At 43.3% G+C, this 22,989-nt stretch overlaps 1 protein-coding gene across 10 annotated transcripts in view; it reads right to left on the bottom strand.

Annotated features, from left to right (window-relative positions):
- The window catches only part of Dab1 (DAB adaptor protein 1), a 1,142,636-nt gene that overhangs the window by 238,970 nt on the left and 880,677 nt on the right, over positions 1–22,989 (bottom strand). For all 10 annotated transcript variants that reach the window (XM_037203414.1, XM_037203415.1, XM_037203409.1 and 7 more), the window contains one exon: positions 21,653–21,854. In XM_037203414.1, the coding sequence (XP_037059309.1) occupies positions 21,653–21,719 (67 nt within the window). In that variant the 5' untranslated portion in view covers positions 21,720–21,854. The remainder of the gene's footprint in view (positions 1–21,652; positions 21,855–22,989) is intronic.

The raw sequence follows: 22,989 nt of genomic DNA, 5'->3' as shown, positions 1-22,989 counted from the left end.
AGTTAGGAGAGTTTTCTCTAAGGTGTCTAGCCATTCTAGAACAGGGACGAGACTGAGATCTGAACACCCCTTTCCCCCACAGCCTTGGGCTTTCTGTGGTACGATGACTTCTCCCAGGGGCAGGCAGCCTCTGGAGGTGTGTCCCAGCTTCTGAAACAAACTTACCTGTGGATTTTTTTTTTTTTATAGCAGTTTCAGGTGACCATGAAACACAGTGCTGAGATGCCCTGTGAGAGCCCCACTCTGGGGCATGCCTCATGTAACCAAGAGGGAACATAGGGAAAAAAATGAAGCCGGCCCAAATGGAAAATCCAAATGCTGCCTTTTCCTCCAGCATCCCAAGCTCCCCACACTGCTGCATGGTAGGGAGTGGGGGGGGGACAATTAAACATAAGAGTGGGCTTTAACTACCTCCATTCCAACTCCCAATGGGGTTTGTTAAATCATTTATAATTCCACAAAGCTGAAGTAAATATTTAATATTTGATTCCTAATCCATAAATATTTACACACTGGGATTTCTCCATGTTCAACAAGCCCACCAGAGGGTTTGTACTTTTAGCAAGTGTGACTAATGAAACCTTGTGATTCCTGCCCCTAAGCAAGAGCATCTGGCTCCAGGAACCATGGCAGAGGGAACCATCTGTGTTCACCCAGAGTGGGCCATGATCAGGGACATGGCCAAGGATCCAGCTTTGGGCAACCACTCTGGGGAAGAAGGAAAGACAATGAGAGAGGAAGCAAAGACAAAAAACCCTGCTGCAGCTGCTGAGGAAGAGGAGGAAGTGGCAGCCATACAAGGTGCACATCCCAGGGGCGGCTGTGACCTTTCTCACTTGTTCAAGTCAGGGCAATTAACATTTCACAGGCATGTGCACTGTAAAAGCACCGGGAGAACAGGACGGGAAACCCATGCAACCGTCGTTGGAATGATGTTGATAGAGTCCTCTAACTTTGCTAAACCATTCTGTCAAGAAACAGTTGGTGAAATTTACTCACTTCATTAAGTGGGTGGCATCTAGCTAGGAGGCAAAAAATAAAAAGATCGGGTTCCTTTCTCAAGAAGCAAATGGCTTTCTGAATGTAATAAAGTGGGAGCCTTCACTCCTGGATCAACTGTGCACCATGCTCTCTGCTGGAGTCCACACACCTAGAGTCTAATTCTAAATTCAGATTGGGGGCACGGTAAGGGGCTCTGTGGGCTATGGAGCTTCTCCAAAGTTCCGGCGCCTGGACACTGTGGGGCTAGGTTTCAAACACAGAGGATCCATCCACCAAGACCCAGTCAGGCCAAAGGAACACTGGCCTGTTATTTAAAGAGGGAATACAATGCAGGGAGCCTTCACAATGGTGTGGAAGAAGCTGAAAAGCCAGGGAAGGAGGAAGTGAGCCAAGGATTAGTGAGAGCAGGAAGCTGCTACTAGCCAGAGGATTAGGCCAACAAAAGGAGTGAGTGCCCTGACCAAAGCTAAGCCAAGAGATGGGTCTGGGAGATGGCTGGAACTCTGCTGGGCCAAAGGAGCTCTCTGCCAGTGCAGTGTGACAGAGGGGATTCAGTGGCTACCAGAGTGAGGAGAGGTAACCGGGTTCTCCTTTTGCCCTGCCTTATGTCCTCCACCATGACCTCCCATTGGATGGGAGAATCCCAAGTCTGTCCCGAGAAGAGCATAGAGAACTATGGGCATTTGTTCCCTTGTCCTCCCTGCCTTCGTCGGTGAAGAAGGAATCTGCGAGCAAACACAAATGGCAGATACTCCTGGTCTGGTCTACTTCTAGGCTTGCCCTTGCTGCCAGAGGAAGCCAGCCTATCAGAAAAGGCTTGAAGGCATGACCACTCCCCACCCCCACCCCCACCCCCACCCCCCAGTGCTCCCAGGGGACAGCTATCCCTGGTGCTGGTTTTTAAAGAGCAATGGAGCTGTCATCTCTGTTTGGCTCACTCAGAATGCTGACGGGAGAGTCAGGACCACATCTATTGGGGTGCTCTGTTCTCTCAGAGGTCCTACAGAGGTGTGCCAGAGGACAGTGCTCTTGTTACACAGAGCACATGAACAACAGGTTTTCTTCCACATCACAATACAGAATCTAACCCCTGCCTGTGCTCCTTCTGGAATATTCCCCTTTCCCTCTCAGCCTGAGATGTCCAGCTCTTTCTAACCCAAGGAGGCTATGTTCTGTCGACCCGGAGGAGATGAGGGTAAGAAGTAGAGGGCCTTCGGTGAGCGGGACCACAGCGAGACGACGCTTACTGCCTGGTAATTCTCCGTAAATCACCTATGGTGACAGGTGCAGACAATCATTTCTCATGACCGAGACAAGATCAAAGGATTAAGGTTTTTTATTTATTTATTTTTGGTAAAGCGGGCTTGGGTTAGGTCATGAGAATCCTAAAAGTCAATCTGAAAAGAATAGCCTGCCACATAAAAATCAGATAATGCAGCCCAAGGTCTCTTGGAAAACTGGAAGTCTTTTCAGGGAGAATGGCAGATGAAATCGGGGACATTGTGTCTGCCTAGGAAAGCCTGTCACAGCCCCTTTCCCTGCACTCGATCTCTGGTTACTGGGCGGTCACAGCCTGGGCCTTACAAGGATTCCAATAGTGATGACATCATCTACCTCTTACTGAGCCCTGAGCCAGGTGCTCCCACACTCTGAGTAAGAACCTTGTACATAGACAAAGGGGGTCCCATTTTATCAATAAGGAAATTGAGATGTACCAAACAACTTACTTTTTGGTTATTAATACAAGTTGTTCAAATGTTTGTAGCATACTTACATCTGCCCTTAACTACATGCATCAGACCTGAGTTTAAAACCATACAAGGAAGGACGAGAGTCAGAGAGATGAAGGAAATCACCCTTATTTACTTATCATGTTCAGAAATACAGAAGCAAAGCTCAAGGCTGGGTCCTCTCCTGTTAGTCCTCTAGAGGCTGTTCATCACTGGTTCACTCCCTCATCCTTCACATACTGACTAGGCCTCTACAATGTGCAAGGCCCTGCAGAGAGCATGCCTGTGTCCCCACTGAGCATTCCGACATGTGGCTTTGCAGTACACTGAGCTGCCGTGAGCACCAGGCAGCGTGTGTGGCCCGGGCACTGGGCTCCTCCATGCAAAGACTAGGATTCACACTCAGCCCATTGGAATGGCATTCCCTATGCTGTCTCGGCCACTCAGAGCATCTTCTGGATCTGCAGGGTCTGAGGCAGGGTAGGTGGTAGGTATCATTTTGTATGGAGCTTCCAAAGTCTTTTATCCAAGAATCTGCAGATCAGCCACCTGAAGGGAACTGACTGTAAATTGGTGAAAGGCGACATGAAATGCCTCAGCTAGCCATTCTCCAGAAAGAGGGAGGCTGGTCGCGCCCCCTTAGCTTAAGCAGCTCAAAAGATGCTGTCCAAAGTGCTGAGTGAACAGGTGCCAGCTCAGCTCATTAAGTCCCCAAAGTTTTCATCGTTTCTAAGCTAATTTGCATTAACATATTGGGCACTGGACAGCTATTAAGTGGTTAGCTGCTTCAGCTCCTGAAGATTCAGAACCTGAAAGAGTCTGGGATCAAAGATGTACCACATGAGTGTACATGAAAGCCACTGCGGGAGCTCACTTCTGCCTACACTTTGAAGGGGGAAAAAACAACTGCTTTTTTGGCACGATGATTACTTCCTATTGCTACCAGGAAGTGCTTCTCACTGCCTAGGGAACTATTATTCCATCTGGGTGGCACTCTGTTCTGTAAATGGTTACTGGGGACCCACTCTGCGGGAGCTGTGGGCTGTACGGGCAGGGTCAGGTTTGGAGGGAGGCAGAGAGAAGACTGAGCACAGCACAGCAGAGAGCTGAAGCATAAAGGTGGTCAACGGCTCCTCCTGTAACCGGCTCCAGTTTATCTCTCCAGTGCCACTCACTGATCCTCAGAACATTGTGCCACCCCACCTAGCCTTTACATGGCCTTCCTTTGGAGCCACACAGCTGCTTAGAACAGAATCGCCCCACTTCCCCACCCCCATCCTTCCTTTTCTTACCTCTTTAACCATACTTTCCCAGAATCTAGGTAGCCCAGGCACCTCACACTGTTTGGCTACTCTAAGAAGGCCTCCTGGCAGCAGTGGTTTCCAGCCTGGATTCTCTCGGTTAGCTGTGTCTATACAAAGTCTGTACCACTGCTTTGCATACTTCCCCTTCCCCAAGTCACCCATAGGGTGGCCAAAGGTAACTATGATCACCCTTTGCTAACCTAACTCTTAAGTGGACCAGAGGTGGTCACTGGTAGAGACAGGATGAAATTTACAGACATTGTCTCTCCTGAATCTAGAATTGGGATCTTCAGCTTAGTCTTGGGTGGGAGCTGCAACAGGGTCAATGTCGCAGCTGGCTGTGAGCACAGGGACAGAGGCAGGCCTGAATGCAGACAGAAAAAGTGAAAGCAGAGTCTAAGAAGACATGAGGCATGTCCAGAGGATGCTAGAGGGAGGAAAATGCCTTACTTTCCCCAGCAGAGCTCCAGGCCCACCAAGTGGAGGTGAAGACCTGCAGATCGCTTCTCTCCTGAATGAGTTCTGTTCCGAGCACATGTGTAGCTCCAGAGGAGGAAGGACAGCCTGCAGCAGCCTGAGTAGCACACTGTCCTGGAGAGCTAACCTGGAACATCTCAGGAGGCAGAGACGGTGCATATGGTATCTCCACAAGTCCTACCCTAGCAAGAGCCAGACAGTGATGGTTTGCACACACTGGCTTGCACACTCAACCCTTACAGACATTGTCGTCCCAGATCAGTGACTCTACATAGGCTTCATCCTTCTTTATATCATGTGTACATACAAATGTAGATGATGCCCTTGGTTCTCGGTGATTTGGGGAAGGAGGATCTTATAACCTTCACTTCACACATTAGCAAACAGAGATGTAGAGGATCTTGTATTTTTCAGAGTCACGGTGCTTAAGAAATAAATGGAAGATGTGACTGACCGACGTGGGGGCCTGAAGACAGTAGCACCATCACTGGGCTGCCTTCTGAAGACAACGTGGCTCATTGTGGGCGGTGACTGAGTAGAATATATTTAACAAGGTCTTATACATCACTGACAGAGCAAAGGATGCTGGTGGGACAGGAGCTTTGGTTTTGTTTCTGACAAGGACAGAGGTATAAGAATAACACTGGGGCTTCCTGCTTGGGCAGTCAGCAGTAACTTATTTCTGCCCCTCTCTTATTCTCCAGCTCTTGCAGACCATGAAAGGGCTAAACCGTACCAGAAATTACTGGACTAACTTGCCAGAGCACTTGGTAACCCAATTTCCACTAGCACCATATTTGACACCTAATGCCCGCCTTTCCCTCTGAGGCGACAGGTGACTTGTGGAAAGCCATTGGTACAGTTAATCTGTCTGTGGTGGGAGAAAGGTGAGAAGCTGGGGGTGTCTCATAGCAATCCCTAGTATTTGGGTAGATCATGAATCCTTTTGTTGCATATCGCATGAATCTTTTTGTTGCCATGTGGCCCATAAGCACGCAGCCTACAGCTATCCTACCGCACAGAAAGAACTCGCTAAATGCCATAACAGCTGCCCCTAGATATCTACTACCACAGCTGCTCCAACACCACATTTCCCGAGACCACTCCTGGCCACTGACAGAGCAATGTTGCACGGTCAGGCCCTTTCCTGGGAGGTGAGCACTACTCTAGTGAGTGATTTTGGCTTGAAGACTCACCAACAGTCTTGCTGGAATTTCCCTGGCACTACACTGAAGACTCTTAGGGAATCGCCCAGTTGATCTCCCTCCCCACTTCCCTTCCTTCCTTCGCTCTCCTCTACCCAAAGCAAACCTGCATTGTGATCTAATGACTTCCTCTTCGTTTTTTCCCATCAGCCTGAGCAAGGTTGCTTGGCTCCCCATGTCCTTACTTCCTGTGTCTGAATGGAATCTCCCCAGTCCTTAGCTGGCCCTTTGGCCTTTGACATTGGAGGCTGCTGAGTAAAAAGTGAACAGAGAGGAGACTCTAGTTTATGCTATAGGTGGAGAAGTCTGATACAATAGATGCAAAGATGCAGAGGGATCGCCCTTTAAATGCAGGTCTTCAAGATGCAAACTTTATCCCATTAATTTTCATTTCTAAAGGTCCTGGTACCACAGGCATTTTCTGAAATGGACCAACCTCTGCAACCAGCTTCAGAAGGATTTCAAAGATGATTTCACCCATCGCAATGGATAATCCTTCAGCTCTGAAATGGAAGATCATAATAATGCTTTGCCAATCTACTCTGATCCCAGAGAAAATGGACCGATAAATGAAGATGATTTCAAGGTTTAAAGCTGCCTCTTCTAACCCAATCTGCTAAAAATTAAAACTCAGCAAGGCATAGTGAGAAGACTTTTCAGCTTGTCATTTTTATGAAACAGAGAAACCACACAGACTCCAAATCCTCTCCCTGCAAATGAAAACAAGCTGCTGTGGTCAACGGTGTTCTAAGGCAAAAGCAAAAGCTCTACCGTCCTTGACCTTCAGCTCTCAATAATTGACTGTCACCTCCCATGAATTTCAACCCCTTTTATAAAAACAACCAAAATGATTATGTTACCTGAGTTAAGGGGAGAAACCCATAGAATAGAGTCTGGTGCATAATAAACATTTAATAAGTATCAAATATGATATGAGTGCCACATTGTATTTTTGTGAAGACTAACCAAGATACTGAAAGCTGGTACTTTCCTGGCACTTCCTGGATATTTTTTTCGTATGAATCTAATCCATGGCTTTAAAACACTTTCAAATAAAGTAACTAATGCAAGTTTCTTCTCTAGGGCATAAGCAAGGGGAAGAGAGGAGTAGGAAGAGGGGACTAACAATTAAGTGAGGCCTGGGATTGGGTGTTTGTCCACAGTTCCTTCCAACTGAGATCTAGGTTTTGTTTCATTTAAAGCAATTCTGATCTTTCTGGTGTAATATGCATGCACAGAGAGAGGGGTGAAGGAGGGAGAGAGGGAGGGAGAATATAAAACTATACACCCATAGGCACTGATGGATACCAAGGACAGAAAATTTCCAGTAGACCTGGTCTATAAATTGTCATTTAAATTTGCAATTTAAAAACACTGTCTGACTTTTTGATTTAGCTGACTGTATATGAGGCAAATAATGGAATCCTAATAAGCAATGTTTAAATGACATCTCCAGTCTCCCAGACAGAGAGGGTGAGAGTAGAATTCTAAGAAGAGAAAATAAATCTACTAAGAATAGGAAAGAAGACCAGAACTAAATAGTTGCACTAATCACTTGATGACAGATATCAAGAAAATGTATTTTTGGGTGTTTAAAATTCGAATCCCTGAGAGGGGAAGGATAGGTTATCAGCTAAAACCCCCTAAAGACATTGTAAGGAAACAAAAGTAAGCTCAATTTTTACATTTCATCACATTAAAATAGATGAACCAAAAAATCAAGGCACGAAGACAGCACATTAAAGTTGATAAGCTGGGGTTAGAAGATTTGAACTGCATAAAGCACTCCATCTCCCAGGCATCCACTGGTGAATCTTAATGCCAGCACCCCCCTAGAGTAGTGGGTCCAGCTAAGGAGCACCTAGCCCACAGATGCTTTCTTCTCCTTGAAGGAAAACCAGTTAAAGCCTCCCAGCCACAACACACAGTGCCCACTGAATCAACTCAAGGATACAAAGAGACGTGAACTATCATCTAATAAAAACAGTTCCACATACCACACACCTAGAGGAATGTTCAGCAAATCTCAATATGGACCAGTGAAAAATGGCAACATTGGTACAAAGGTAAGGATGGTCTTTCTGTTTTATATATATATATATATATATATATATATATATATATATATATATATATGAAAATTACATCACTTACTACGTTTAAAAATAATAATCATATTTTTTAATTGTAGGGGAATAGCTTACCTGAGGAAGTTTAGCGAAGAATAACACACAGCGGGATTTGATTGCACGTTTGCATGAATCTGCGCACATATGCACGTTCAGGAAAAAGCATCCGAAGGAAATACACTTGAGTGTTAACTGTGCTCAAGGAAAGAAAGGTGGGGGCTACAGACTCTCCCCTGAACACTTGAGGCAGCCATTAAAATTGATCTGCATTGGTAAATTATACAAAATCTATTTGTAATCTATGGCTTTGGGAACAGGAGGGGAAACCACAACAAAGAAAAACTAATGGAATATAAATGACTGATTCTGGGAAAATATAAGCCAAAGGCCAAAGAATTGCCTATATAGTGAAGGCTAGTCTATTGTTCAACAGATGTGTAATGAATGTATACTGTGTACCAGGCCCCGTGCATAATACTAGATGTATAAAATATACTAACTTCAAGGCATGTTATGCTGAAGGAAAGAGAACAGTTACTTTTTGAGGAGATGTCTGATCTGCTGGTCTTTCTGTCCCTGGGGAAAAGGTGTGCTTTCCTGTTTACAGGTGGCCACATAAAGGCTGTAAAAAGTAAAGGGTGGACAATGTCTGTGGAACAGCAAGCATTTCACAAAGCATTGCCTAACAGCACTCTAAACCCCAAGGACCTTTACATAAATCTCCTAACCCCTGGGAAGCCCTTGGATTATTGGTTCCTTCTGCTATGTGATTTCAGCCAACTGTAAGTAACTACAACGGCCTCACAGTTTTGCACCTTACATAGCACATCTTTAAGATCCATGAGTCCAAGATCGGTTCACAATCTTCTGTGGCCATCATTCTACCAGGCTTAAAAAACAACAACAAAGGTGGGCATGGGAAACAAGTGAAAAGAATGGAAGGAAACAAAAGGATAGAGGGAGGATAGAGGAGTTAAAGACCTCATGTAGCCCTTGCCTTTAACAGAGTCAATGTCTGCAATTCTTGAATCAACTGATCTTTCTGGAATACCTCTTCCAGATGTACCCAACCTGATGCCTGTAGGGCCCATGTGTTCCAGGACAACTATGAATGCAGTAGATGGCAATTTGTGGGTGGCAATATTATGTCATGATTTCAAAAAGTTGGACAGCCCTGCTCTGGGTAAATAGCTGAATTAGGGTCCCTTCCACTCTCTACACATACTCATCTGCTCCATAACCCATGATTCTGAATGCTAGGAGGTTCTTCACTAGAAGACACTATGGTCAACAAAACATGGGAAGAATGCCAACTGCTCAGGCTCAAATCACAACTTCTAGCTTCTTGCCGTGGGCCAGGGTTGCCGAATCTCTATGACTTTTAGAGGTTCAACAAAGGGGTACAAATTGTGAAAATAAAATTGAAATAAACATTCAAAATGATTTGCACATTTGTCTTCTTCCTGCAAATAGCTTTATTTCTTACCAGCCTATTTCATGTTCTTTCTACTAGTAAAGCACAGCACTGACCTTAATAAAAGCCATCAGATACCAACTGAAACAGTAGAACAAATCTCACAGATCCTCGTGAAGCAAGGGCTAAAAGAGACCTTAGTGAGTTGCATGCTTTGGACCTGCCATCACGCATCAAGCTGTTTTTTTTAAAAATCCAACCCCATTTCAACACTCACGTTATCCATCACCACCTCAGTACAATGCCCAATGTCTTTAACACACAGTCTGTACTGCTGTTAATAAGGGATATAGGGATGATCATCTTCCCAATGATAGGGGTCCTGATCCTTTTTAGGATCACATAATAAGAACATTTTTCACTGTTGGGAGATAATTCCCCTTCCCATGCACATTTGTCAAAGGCAGTTTCCAACAGTACCGTACATCATCCTGAAATACATGATAAGATTCAGGTCTGCTATTCATCATCTGCTGGGCTCCGTCCAATGTGAGTTCCTGCGTGGCTTTTCTCGCCTCTGATTTAACAATTAGTATGCAAGTTCTTCCTAGAGCAGTATGACCAACTGAAGGGGGTAAAAGACTCAAATAATGGTACTCCAAAATTGGAAGGAAGAAATCCATGATGACAAATAGGTTCTTTATAAAGGTAAACAGAATCTAAAGTTACTGCTTTGCAGCAGGGAGTAGGCCTGAGCTTTTGCTGAGGCTTTATTCAGTACTCGCTGCTGGGAGCTAAGTGACTTCTAAATGGTATAGCGTATAAATACCGTGCATTGAATCCTCTAGACCCAACTTTAAGATGACTGCTTTCCAGGTACATGTTGGGTTACCTCGAACACATCCTCAGTTTAGAAGCATAGGCTTCCTCATCTGGAAAATAATGCTATGAAACCTACAACTCTCTTTTGAAGCTTTTTAAAGGTGAGATTTCCTTTTACATTTTTATGTTATATGTATGGATGCTTTCCTAAAAGTATGTATGTGTGCCACATGCATACCTGGTGCCTGTGGAGGCCAGAAGGTGGCAGTGGATCCCCTGCAACAGCTGGAGTTAGGTTTGTGAGCCACCATTTGTGTGATAGGAATGGAACCTGGCTTTTCTGAAAGAACAGAAAGTATGCTTAACCACAGAGCCATCTCTCCAGCTCTCCTTGTGAAGATAAAAATTAGCCACATTGTTAATGCTGTCTCCCATTTCTTCCTGTGATAACTTTGAGTCTCATCCTCTTAGCATTAAGGAGATATAATCACTCAGAAGACAAAGTACAGGCCATCAAATCCTGTCTTAACACATAATCTAGCAGGACAGGAAGGTGTGTAGGTGTGATCTTAACCAAAGAAGGAGTCTAGAGAGTCACAGAGCAAGGAAGGCTTACTGCCATCAGTGAAGAAACACACTGGAGAGCTTCATGGCAATGTAAAACGAGGTCTGTCTCAAAAGATCAGGTAGGCAAAGGCAGACAGAAAGGGGACAAGAGAACTCCATCCAGATTGAGAGGAAAGAGGATGCAAGCTTATGCATGTTCAAGGAGAGCCAGGCAGCTGGGTGCGTCAGAATGTGAGAGATGCTCTCAGAGCCCATGCAGCAGTGCTGTGTTGATGAGGGCAGCAGAATTGCAGGGTGGGTCCAGGACTGGGCTTTGACCTCTTGAGTTAACGATGTCTTACCTCTCTAACCTCCATTGCTACCTCTGAGACTGTTAAAACAACAGCAACAACAATAACAAATAAACCCAGCTACTTGTAAGGGGTATGCTGAGCAAAATGTACATCTATGGTTTTAGTGCCTAGCCTGATGTCTATAACCACTGACATGTATTAGTTATACTCATCACTAATATCTTCATTATCTCTTTTGGAACAGAGATGGATACCCACTGGGAGATTAACTTGGCTGATAGCATTCACAAATTTGGAAAACTTGCATAATTCCCTGGTCTCCAGTTTTTGGAGTGCTTGTCTGAAGTTAAATTCTAGAAACAATGCTTTCTCTTAACATAAAGTACATTTCAACTTCTGCAGTAAAAGTCTTTCAAGTTTACCTATTCTTTGCCTTTTCACATCTGTAAAATAAAGAGGAAGTGATCTTCTTCACACTATGACAATGTTGACCTTGTCAATTATGTGAAGCCTTGCATGGGTCAGCCATCCTTTGGCTAAAGATAAGGTGTTTCGGTGTCTAACTACACCATATGGCACAGCCATTATTCTTTGCTTATGCCAAGGCTGAGGCTGCCTTAGTATAAGATAACACAGAAAACTGTAGGAAAGTGCCTTCCTTGTGCTTGCTTTCAGTAAGAGGACAAATCATCCTCCAGAGAACAGTTCAGTCCCATGTTAGCATGTGGACAGACCCCAGGGGTCTATTAGACTGAGGTGCATGTAGCTCTATCTGTTTATAAGTTGCATGGGCTCAGGTAAGAAGTTGGTCTCTCTGAAGCTTAGCTGCCTCTCTTAAGATGGGAATATGAGGGTATAGGCTCTTTTCAAGTATAAATAGAGAAAACATAGCCACATTACCAACAGGCATTAGTTCCCTTTCACTGACATCCCCACCACCACCACCACCACCACCACCACCACCACCACCACCACCACCAGCACCTTTGACCTACTTGGTGCTCTCCTGACAGGCTATATAGACAAACTTAGGATTGCAGTAGGTGTCCTTTGACCAAGCGACAAGATGTGTTGTAGAAGAAGAGATTTCTGAAATCTCAGCACACCTGGACACATCTGCTCAACAAACTCACAGAAATAATGAAACCCCATGCTCTGGGCCATTTGTTGATTCTGTGCAAAGCACAGACTCTCCAGCTCTGAGAAGACGCATACACTTAACCTGACTCAGCGCTCCCCAGGACTTAAAGGGCGAATGTGAAGGGCTTTGTTCTTCCAAACATCAAAATTCAGGCCCAGCCACTGCCAGAGGCAGCACACTGAGCTTAATGAAGCAGTGGGATGAACTAATACGGCAAATCGTATAGCTCTTACAACCAATATGGCCCACATCATGCTAAATTACGGCACCAGACATGATTGGACACACATCCAGACAGGAGAAGCCGCTCTTGGAATGGCAAGAATTTTGAATGCCACATAAGAACGTCAGGGGGCCAAGTTCTCATGAGAGATGTTTGCATTACTCTTGTTTTATTTTTCTTTCTCCTCATGTAAATCCTTCCCCTGCATACTTTATCAAAATTTACTAAGCATTTACTGAACCTTACATGAACCTGTTCCATGTGCTGTGTGAGGAACCCACAGCTAATAGTAGAGACTGAGAAGTAGTCGAAAGATGACTGAAGAATTGTGGCCAACATGAGGACCTGAGTGGGTCTGGGTACTGTGAGACCTAGCCAAACCTGGGGGGCACAGGTTCTGAATTCATTCCTCCCTTATAGACGCCATAAATGCTGTTGCATCCCTATTACCTGACACTTCAGTGCTCAGTAGCTGAACAGTCCCTCTTCCTACAGAACTCCGAGCCTAGGGAGTGAAAAGAGAAGGAAAACTATAGCTTAAAATAACGTATTATGATTATTACTAAGGGGTACTTTGAGAGTCCCAGGATGGTATAGGAGAAGAGTAATGGGTCACTGAATATTTCCAGGGGAGAATAACATCTAACCTGAAACCAGATGCATGGAGTTAGCTTTGAAAGGAATAAAGAAGAATTTGCTCCTCAGAGAGGAAAAGACGCGTGCAAATCTCCCAAAGCAAAAACAGCACAGTGGAGTGAGTTGAAATTCACTCTCGAGCCAGGGAATGGACTACAATTATGAAGAGTGGAAGGAGATGAACCTGGAAAGATAAAGAAGGGTGAGGACATGGGGCTTTTTAGAGGTTAAGAGCTGAGGAATGAGGAGCCTCTCTCACTACAGATTTTAAGCAGACTGTGACCTGATCAAATCTCCCAATCAAATCAACACAAGATTAGAGATGTCTAATACAGGAAATCTCAGGGCTACTTAGGAGGCTACAGAACATTCCAGATGAGAGATAAAAGCTAGCTCCAAGTACCTTTAGGAATGGGATAGTTAGGAGATAAAGAATTAATGGCTTAGGAAGACATGCAACTTGTCACATAGTCTGATAATAGTGATTAATTAACTAAGGATGCTAAGAGGCTTCAAAGGTTAAGGATAATGGCCCAGTGCAATGGTTTCTGCATGCTAGAGTGTGACCGTGAGTAACAAGCGACCAGGATGACAGAGATGGTCTAAGCAGGGGTACAATCTCCATTAAAGTCATGGAGGCACATCCTAGGGCCTGGGGTCACTGTGGCTTGGCTATGGAGAAGTAAAGGAAAGGAGCAGGGACACGTTAAAGGGTGTGATGTGCTGCTCTATGGGCCATGCTGCTGGAGGGACAAACGGACATCTGAGGAAATCCTGACTTCTTATAAGAGAACCAGTTAGAACGAGGCCTTAAACTAGAGCCCCCAGTCAGCCTCTGCAGATGAGTTTGTCTTCAGGGAATGACTACACTAAGTGCAGCATCCTGTAACAAAGTCAGCACCAATGAGCACAGATAACACAGAGGTCTCTCCCCACTTTGTGGCGTATGATGTGCTCACCAGGGTAAAGACTGCTTGGCCTGAACCCTTACTACTTTCTTTAAGCCCTGTACATGAGCTTTACTGACCAACCTTAGGGAGATTTATGTCATAACAAAGTCCTGGATTTGAGGCATTTAAAGCTTGTAAATCTCAAAGCCAGTAGAGAACAATTAGTTCACTATGATAAAAACAAAACAAAACCCTGCCAAGACAGAACAGCACCATAGATTTACCTGAATCCAGTGTTCATGCCCCTGTCCCCTATGGCAATGTTTCACACCCCTCGTCTCCTAGCACTGAGCCACAGGAAAACCCCAAAGAATGTGTACATTGTCATGACTGCAACAATCCACATGGCCTGAAAAGAGTCTCCTGATTTACATGATACTATTATATACTCAAAGGGGTGACTTAAGAGTTGGGCTCATTAGGGAGAACTTAGTCTGAATGGCTATCATGCAAGAAGAGCACCAACTCCTCCTAGAGATCTTCACTCCAAGTAAGAGGAGGAAGAACACAGAGAGACAGAGAGGCAGCATTAGGGACTAATGCTAAAACTACAAGTTGTTTGGAATCTGTTGAGCTGAAGGTGTTCCAGCCAAGGAGACATTCCTAGGTTCTATTCTTGGCTCATGTGTCAGTTTCTTTTTATTGCTATAACACCCTGATAAAAGCGACTTAAGGGAGTAAGGGTTTGTCTTAGCTCACAGATCAAGGTCTACTCCATCAGAGTGGGAAGTCAAAGCAACAGGAGATTAAAGCAGCTGATAATACTGCACCTACAGTCAGAAGACAACAATGAATACATGCACACTAGTGCTAAGCTTACATTCTCTACTATAGTCCGAGATCCCCCTACCTAGGAAATGGAGCCACCCATAGTGGGTGGATTCTCACCTCAACTAATGAGGCTCAGTTTGCAGATGACTCTGGAGTCTATCAAGTTGACAATTAACAATAACTATCATAACTTATCTGACCCACTGAATGAATGACTGCAGGCAGCGCCTTCTCTCAAGATCCCATCTGTGAGAGCCAGGCTTTGCCTGCTCCAGCTATTAACACCTCATACCTTTTTAGGAGTCTCAACTTCTAGAGAATTTAATCATATGTAGATATACATAAGCATTTAAGACATTGTTCCACTTATCTTTATTTTTATTATAGACATGGTCTTGCTCTACAGCTCTGGTTGGCATGGAAGATTCCATGTGGACCAGCTCAAACATGCAGCAATCTTTTTGTGCTCTACCTATGGTCTAGTGCTAGGATTCAACTTGGAATAAAACTAATTTTTTAAAATTTTATGAACAATAATGAATTAACAGTAGGAAAGTAGAAAATCTATCTCTTCAGGGAGAGACAAGCTCTATAGAAGTCAGAATGCCTTCCTCAGCTAGAACCCCTTGCTATCACATGGACTGATGAAAGTCAGCCTCTCTTCCTGGGGTATTTCTCTCTTTCCAGGGCATCAAGGAGAGGTTGCTCTCATGGCTGCAGCTGGATAAACATCTGTGAAGAACAGGATAACATAATGTCTTTAGATGTTTCAGACTTGGGCAAGGAGCTACAATTTCTATATCCATTTGGTAGCTGGGGAAACTGAAGGCTTCTATATCAGAGGGTAGTGGTCTGAGGGTGTGTCTCAGTGGGCCACAGGCTATGGACCTCACCACCTAGGCCAGGAGCAGTACACAGAAGTAACAATAGATGAGAATCTTTGAAGAGTCATTTGAACACATTCCCTTCTGTGTTCTATAGTTGTAACAGCCTAAGGAATATGATGTCATTATAGAAATCACTAAGTGCTCAGCCAATACTAGCAGGCTATTTCCTAAGTAAGGACTAGTAAGGACCCTGACTATAGTCTTCCAAAATCATCCCTCAACATAAACTGGCCAGGATTCTAATCCATTTTGATGAGCCTAATGTAGAGACCTCTGCCACCTGGATCCTCTTGGGGCTTTGAGCCAAAAATCCTACTGGAAATAAGTTGGGTCTTCATCATTGATGTTGTTAACTGCTAGCCCTGGTGCATACCTCTAACACAAATACAAGGACAGAATGATAAATTTGCAAATGTTTCTTTAAAAAGGAGACAACAATGGATCATGACCCCAGAAAGACAAAGAGGGAAAAGTTACAATTGCTAGGCCACAACCACAGCAACTTCCAAATATCTATCCCTGCTTTCTGACAGTGTACACGAGCCTTTTAAAGATAAGTAAAATCAGGTTTGAAGAAGCTCCATCATCCTCTCTAGTTACACAGCAGTTAAGGAGAGGACTTGGAATAAAACAAAAGTACTTTCCAGAACCCAAGGTGGTGCTTCTTTCTACACACTCAGGTACCAGGTGGTGGTGGAACCCAGGTCTGACCCCAGAACCACTTGTCTGCTGGTCACAGGACCCCTCCTTCCACAACAGCCTTCCACAACAGCCTTCCACTGGGCACCCCAATACTGTGGCTGCAAGTAGCAGGAATTGAATCAATTGACTCTCCTTTTGATGGCAGGCAAGGAGCCTGAATATTGTGGAATATTTAACTATGTAAAGATGTGTTACATTTATTTCTGCTGTGGAATATTACTTTAACTGGGTAAAGGTGTGTTACGTTTGTTTATGCTGCATTTGTTTAACATGTAAGGACATGTGTTTAATTAGGTAAAGATGTGTTGCATCTGTTTCGCCATGCCTGCCTAAGGCTCCTGACTGGTCTAATAAAAAGCTGAATGGCCAATAGCTAGGTAGGAGAGGGATAGTGTGGCTGGTAGGCAGAGAGAATAAATAGGAGGAAGAACCTAGGCTTGAGTGATGAATGAGAGAAGGAGGAGAGAATGAGGGAGACCTGGGGCCAGCCAGCCAGCCACGAGAAGCAGTGAATGTAATATATACCGAAAGAAAAGTAAAAAGTTCTGAGGCAAAATGTAGATAAAGAGAAACAGGTTAATATAAGTTAAAAGTGCTAGCCAGAAATGAGCCTAAGCTAGGCAGAACATTCACAACTAATAAGAAGTCTCTGAGTCATGATTTGGAAGCTTGGTGGCCTAAAATAAAGAGCCTGGTATACCTGAAAATACAGATTTCCTTCTCTAGTCTTCCATCCAATTCCACTCCTGGGATGGGCACTGTTTGACAATTTGTGTGTGCTATGACATAATCTAATAACAATGAAATAAAGAAAACAACTTTATTTCTCACTGTTTTTATACCTCATTTGCATGCTGAAGACTCTTGCTATGTCTCATACACAGCCTGTCTAGAAACTCATTCCTTGAAGAAATATGCCCTATGCTTGAGTCTGAAACTACCTGGCTTGCTTTCACAGTCTAAGTTAAAGGAACAGGGCAACAGGCTCCTAATAAACTGGACAGGGCCTCTTAGCTTTCATGATGCAAGGTATTCATTTCCAAGAAATAAAATATCTTTCCTAGGATCCATCTAAATCTCGCCTTGGGGGGAAAAAACCCAAAACAAAAATAAAAATAAAAAAACCTCTTTTATTTTGTAAAATCATGTAATAATTTTGGAAATTAATGGTAAATAACAAATTAAGATGTAAAATTGCACAGATTGTATAATATCAGCCATGTATTACCCAAGTACATCAATACAAAATGAAATCTTTTAGAATGTTAATAATACTGAATTTGGGGTTAGTGGGATGCATGATTTCTTTCTCTCTTCTAGTTTCTATAACAATTGCATATAACTTTTAAAAAGTTAAATAACTAGAAATTATTTTTATAGAAAGTGGACTAAATATTATTCATGTTTTCTTTCTGTCAGCATCTATACATGAGGATATAACTGAGTAATACAAGCTATGAATCAGTACAAAAAAAGTTGCATTAAGAAAAAAGTTTACTTAAGAAACTATACCCCACAGGTTAGAGAAAATACTACATTGTGACGAAGTTAAGTGGATCCGGGAATTGAAGGTTAGAAAGTCTACTGGTGATTTCTACAGCAATAAAAGGAAAATACACACAACCACTGAAGCAAGTACAGAAACAAATTAAGATCCAAGTTCCTTAAAAAATACATAAAAAAATACTAATAACGAACCTTTAGTAAAAATGTTATACTTAAATATAATTTTAAATATTTTTCATTAATCCCAAAGAAAGGGTAGTTAGTTATTATTGTTAAATAGTATATTGACAGACTCAGCCAAAGCAATATGACAGGAAAAATAAGTACTTGAGGACTTTATTTTCAGATTATATGTTGGCTCCATCAAACTCCAGAAAGCAGTTAAAGAATATAATATTAGTGTGTTCAAGACTCAAGATTAATATATAAATTATCCCATGGAAGTTATTTATTATGACCAAGGTAGCAGCATCTATTTAACAAAATACTTATTTTATTATCAAATCCTTAGACGTAATGAATGAATATTGTTACTACACACTCATCTTCTATTTTCAATATATTCATATGCCTTTATGGTACTTTTGTCACAGATGTACCTAGAATAATGAGTGCTTATCACTACTGCACAAGTAAAAGTAACTGTAAAATCATTCTCTAGGACAAATCAGTAACATGTGTTAAAAGCTCCCTTGCTATATAAAATTCGGTAAGAAAAACCTATGGTGATGATAAGGAAAAGAAGGGAGGAAGAAAATTAAGCATTATCTGTTATTAACTGAATACTCATGCACCATCAAAATCCATATAAGGAAGCTTTAAACCCCAGTATGATGGGATTTTGGGTGAATAGGTAGATGGATAGACAAAGGTGCTAGCTGAAATGATGGTGGGACCTTCATGATAGGAATAACAATAGAAGGAGGAGGGAAAGGAGAAAAGGCAGGGTGAGGGGGGGGAGGGAGAGCAGGAGAGGAAGGAGAAGAGAGGCAGGGAAGGGCAGAGAATTGCTCTGTGTTCCCTGTGACACAGTGAGAAGGCGGCCATCCATAACCAGGCAGAGAGAGCCTTCATGCCAACAGGGATCATTGGGATCTTATTCTTAGATGTATATTCTAACACATACATCAGTAAGAAATATATTTGTGCTTTAAGCCATTCAATTTATGGTATTTGTAAGGGCAGCTCAAGCTGACTAATCCAAGATACAGGGTGAGGAAATAAAAAAAATAAAAAAGTCAAGTCCAGTGGTGGAAAGATGATGGAGAAGAAGGAAAATGGGATGAGGAGGAAAGGCAAAGGGAGAAAATGATAGCGTGAACTGTCAACTTCTGTGGAACATTTAATATACTCTAGCCTATAGATGTAATTGCTTTCTTTAGATGACCCTACATAGTCAGCCACTAAGTTTATACTGTCATGTTTAATTTTATAGGAGAGGAAAACAGGGCTGGGGGGGGGGGGTGAACTGAACTGTCTCAGGTCAGAACTTGGGCTTGCCTGCCTGCCCAGACTCTGAGGCCTCTGCAACAGGCGTTGCTCCCCCAATATATCCAATATATTTGATATTGATGATGTAGATTCTTAGGAGATGAAGATGAGGAGCCTGTAACAGGGTCACCACCACATTCCCATCCCGGTCAAAATCCTTAGTGTCCTGAAAAACTTAAAAATCCTCTCTTCAGAATGCTCCTGAATTTTGTACATTAAAATTGAGAGAAAAAAATTATCTTAAGATAAAATTTTAAGGCATTAAATAAACATTCAAGAGCACAAGTTTAGGGGAATGGTTACTTTTGAAGCAGAAATGTAATTTGTCAGTTTCTACTGCAAAAGCATTTGAATTCTAGGACACACTTCCCAACCTTCTCCCCACACAGCACTCTCTCAAGACCCTTGCCCATTTTTTTTTTGTCTATTATTCTTAGACTGGGAGGCATAAAAAACAAGGTTTGCATGAAGTTTCAGGCAATAAAATAGACTGTCTCCAAAATATTTGTGTTTCAAATAAACATCAAGCGTAAAATTTATAGTTCGTCCTCGAGTTCTGACAGTCCAGGAGCTGCGTGTGGATTCCATTTATGCCCTATGCTTCATGGGTACCAGACAAATGCCATCACAAAACATGATTAGGCAGGCACAGTGATGTCTCCAACAAATCACTGCCTGCACAGAGAAGCCAAGAGCATCCTGATTTGCAAATCCACACAGATTTCAAGTCCTGAAAGAACTCTTTTAATCCCCTTGCATGCAGCTGAGATGGGGGAGAGGAACTGAAACCACAAAGATAACACATATATACACACATGTACAATATACAAATGCACGCATCTAATACATACCACGCAAACACAAACACATATATACACACATGCACACAGGAATACATACATATAGCACACCCGCTCACACTCACACATAGACCACATGCACATAACACACACACACACACACACTCACACACACACACACACCATGAGCACACACTTAACAAAAGCCATATTCATAAAACCATACCAATTCTCCCCCAAAACATGCATGGTGATAGAATTATCTTTGTAAACGACTCTGGACATATCAATATTCATCACCAGTTACCTGTGCACCTCCTCTCAAGTACTTTCCATGTGCTGAGAGTCCTGGGGTGAACTGTGGGAGCCCACAGAAGCTATCTAGTGAGACTTTACTCAGAGTCAGAGAATCTGGACTTGCTTTACCCAGCAGGGCTGTATAAAGAGATGATTTGACCATGGGCGTGTTTACCAGGTATTTGGAAAGTTCTATACTTGGCTGTACGGTGTGCTTTAATCTTGCAAGGGGGAGGTCTTTTGCCTCTCCCCTTGGCATGTTATAAAAAGCCCTTTTCAATAAAGGATGAGACTGGTGGGTATTGCCCCAGGCCCTCCCAAAGCTATCCTGTGTTTCTGTCTTTCTTCTCATTGGCTAGGTCTCTCTATCATTTTTAAATTCCTCTCTGCTCCACCTAAGAACGCTTCAAAAGGTGGGAGCAGGTCAGAGCTGGACTCCCACCATGAACATGGGATCTAGCTCTGTGAGTTGCTACTCAAGACGACTCACAAAAGCATAAGGCATGTTAGATAAAGTGAGACAGTACCAAAGCACAACCGAAGCAAAACACACAAACTGCCAATTCCAACAGGGAGCAAGGAAAGCCTCTCACAGGAGGTTGCAGGAAACTCAGCCTGGACAATGGGCACTGACCCATGTAAGAAAAGCAATGAGCTAGAACAGGCTTCCTGTTGATGGCTCCGTAGTTCTCAGTATGGCCTCCAGACAAGCATAGCCTGGGAACTCATTAGCAGTGTAGTCTGTAGATGCCAGGCACTTACTGGGGATGGACTCCATGGCCCGCTCTAATTAGCCCTTTGGAGCCTGGTGTGGTCAGAGTTTGAGAAGCATGGCAACATGCAAAAGAGGAACACAACAGGCAGAAAGTCTGGAGTGGGAACAGAATTGGCAACTGGGGACAAAAGGGATTGATCTTGATGGAGAAATGGCTAGAAGACATACCCAGGCCTTGTGTACTACAAAAACACCTTGGGATTTACCAGAGAATAACAGCCATCAAAACAGGAGCTCACAGTCACCATAAAAATAACACCTGTTAACCGGGCGGTGGCGGCGGCGCACGCCTTTAATCCCAGCACTCGGGAGGCAGAGCCAGGCGGATCTCTGTGAGTTCGAGGCCAGCCTGGGCTACCAAGTGAGCTCCAGGAAAGGCGCAAAGCTACACAGAGAAACCCTGTCTCGAAAAACCAAAAAAAAAAAAAAAAAATAACACCTGTTGCATGCTCTGTTTCTGTATTATTCTAGAGTTAACTTTATCACTACACAGCAAAGCAGCCTTACAAAGGGCACAAAGTCAGCCCTACCTTTCTTCCTGGAGTCTTTCTTGGCGCTGGTTTTCACAGCTACTTGAAGTTCTGTCTCAGTTGACATCCTACTTAATCCTTAGTCCTCTTCACACAGACCCCGGGCCTTGGCCAGGCTCATCGAGGATCCTCTCCAAGAGAAAGGCTCCTCCCTTCAGAAAGGACACCCCGCGCTGTGCATGTCATTCACTCTTGCGGAGTGCTGCAAATCAAAGCAAGAATACTCAGAGTCAGGATCCTTCTGGGGCTGAATGGAAATGTGAGGAACTGGACCAGCAAACACACAATATCAAGATCAGCTTGGTGTTGGTGCACAAATTCGTTCATCTGAGTTCTTGAAGACATGGATGGGGTTTATACCACAAATGGGAGTGAGAACATTCTTTGCAAAACCGTTTAGCAAGCTAAAAAATCTTAATTTTCAAAACCACAGCTTTTTGTTGCCCATGTTCCTGATGGTCAAGCACTAGATGCCACCCAGAAAATATCACAAAGACATATTTCCTGACCAGCCCCTTGTGGAGACATTTTCAACAATGGGCCACCCATCCATCAGCCAAGCTTGATCAGAGCCTGGGCAGCTAAGGCAGATCATAGGGGAGTGACCTGTAGTCTGTCCCTCACTGGCAGGCATCAGGGGGGACACAGAGTTGACATGCAATTGGGCTCCAAGGGTGAGGTGACAAATGGGACTGAGAAACTTTGCAGCAAGCCAATTTTTATGTCAGCGTTTCCCCTAGCTATAAGAGCAGACAAGCATTTAATGTGGGGAAAGAAAGAAAAAGACGTGGTGGTGGGAGACACACATTTTGTTCATTCCTTCTCTCCTAAGCTTGTGTTGCACAATACCGAATACTATGAAGAATAGATGCTGTTAGGAAAGTGATGATGAGTAGGACAACATGGACACCTCTATTACAGTTAGCATTTACTATGCACTTACTAGATACACTCAATACTCTGACCTTAATGCTGCACATGCATTGTCACCTTGGATCGCATTTAAATTGAATAAATGTACTGCCTTTGTCAATAGTTTTTTTTTTTCCCAGCCCCTATCTGATAGTTGTAGCTGAGACTCCACTGAGAATAAACATCTCACTAGTTATCCACTTTCAATAATATTAAGCAAATGCCTCCTAGAAACGCTTCTTGAAATAGTGCAACCAATTCCTAGCTCATTCCACAGAACTGGAACTGTTTAATCTACAAGTGCTAACCTTGAATGCCAGTTGCAGCTCAAAAAGACTAATGACCTAACCCTGTTAATCACGACAATTAAAGATGGCTTAACTCTAAGGCCTAATATGAAAGCCATATAAAATTACATTAAAGCC

The sequence above is a fragment of the Peromyscus leucopus genome, chromosome 2 (genome assembly GCF_004664715.2).
Source record: "Peromyscus leucopus breed LL Stock chromosome 2, UCI_PerLeu_2.1, whole genome shotgun sequence".
Taxonomy (NCBI): domain Eukaryota; kingdom Metazoa; phylum Chordata; class Mammalia; order Rodentia; family Cricetidae; genus Peromyscus; species Peromyscus leucopus.
The sequence above is the reverse complement of the archived record's forward strand: the minus strand, read 5'-3'. Positions and strand labels throughout refer to the sequence as shown.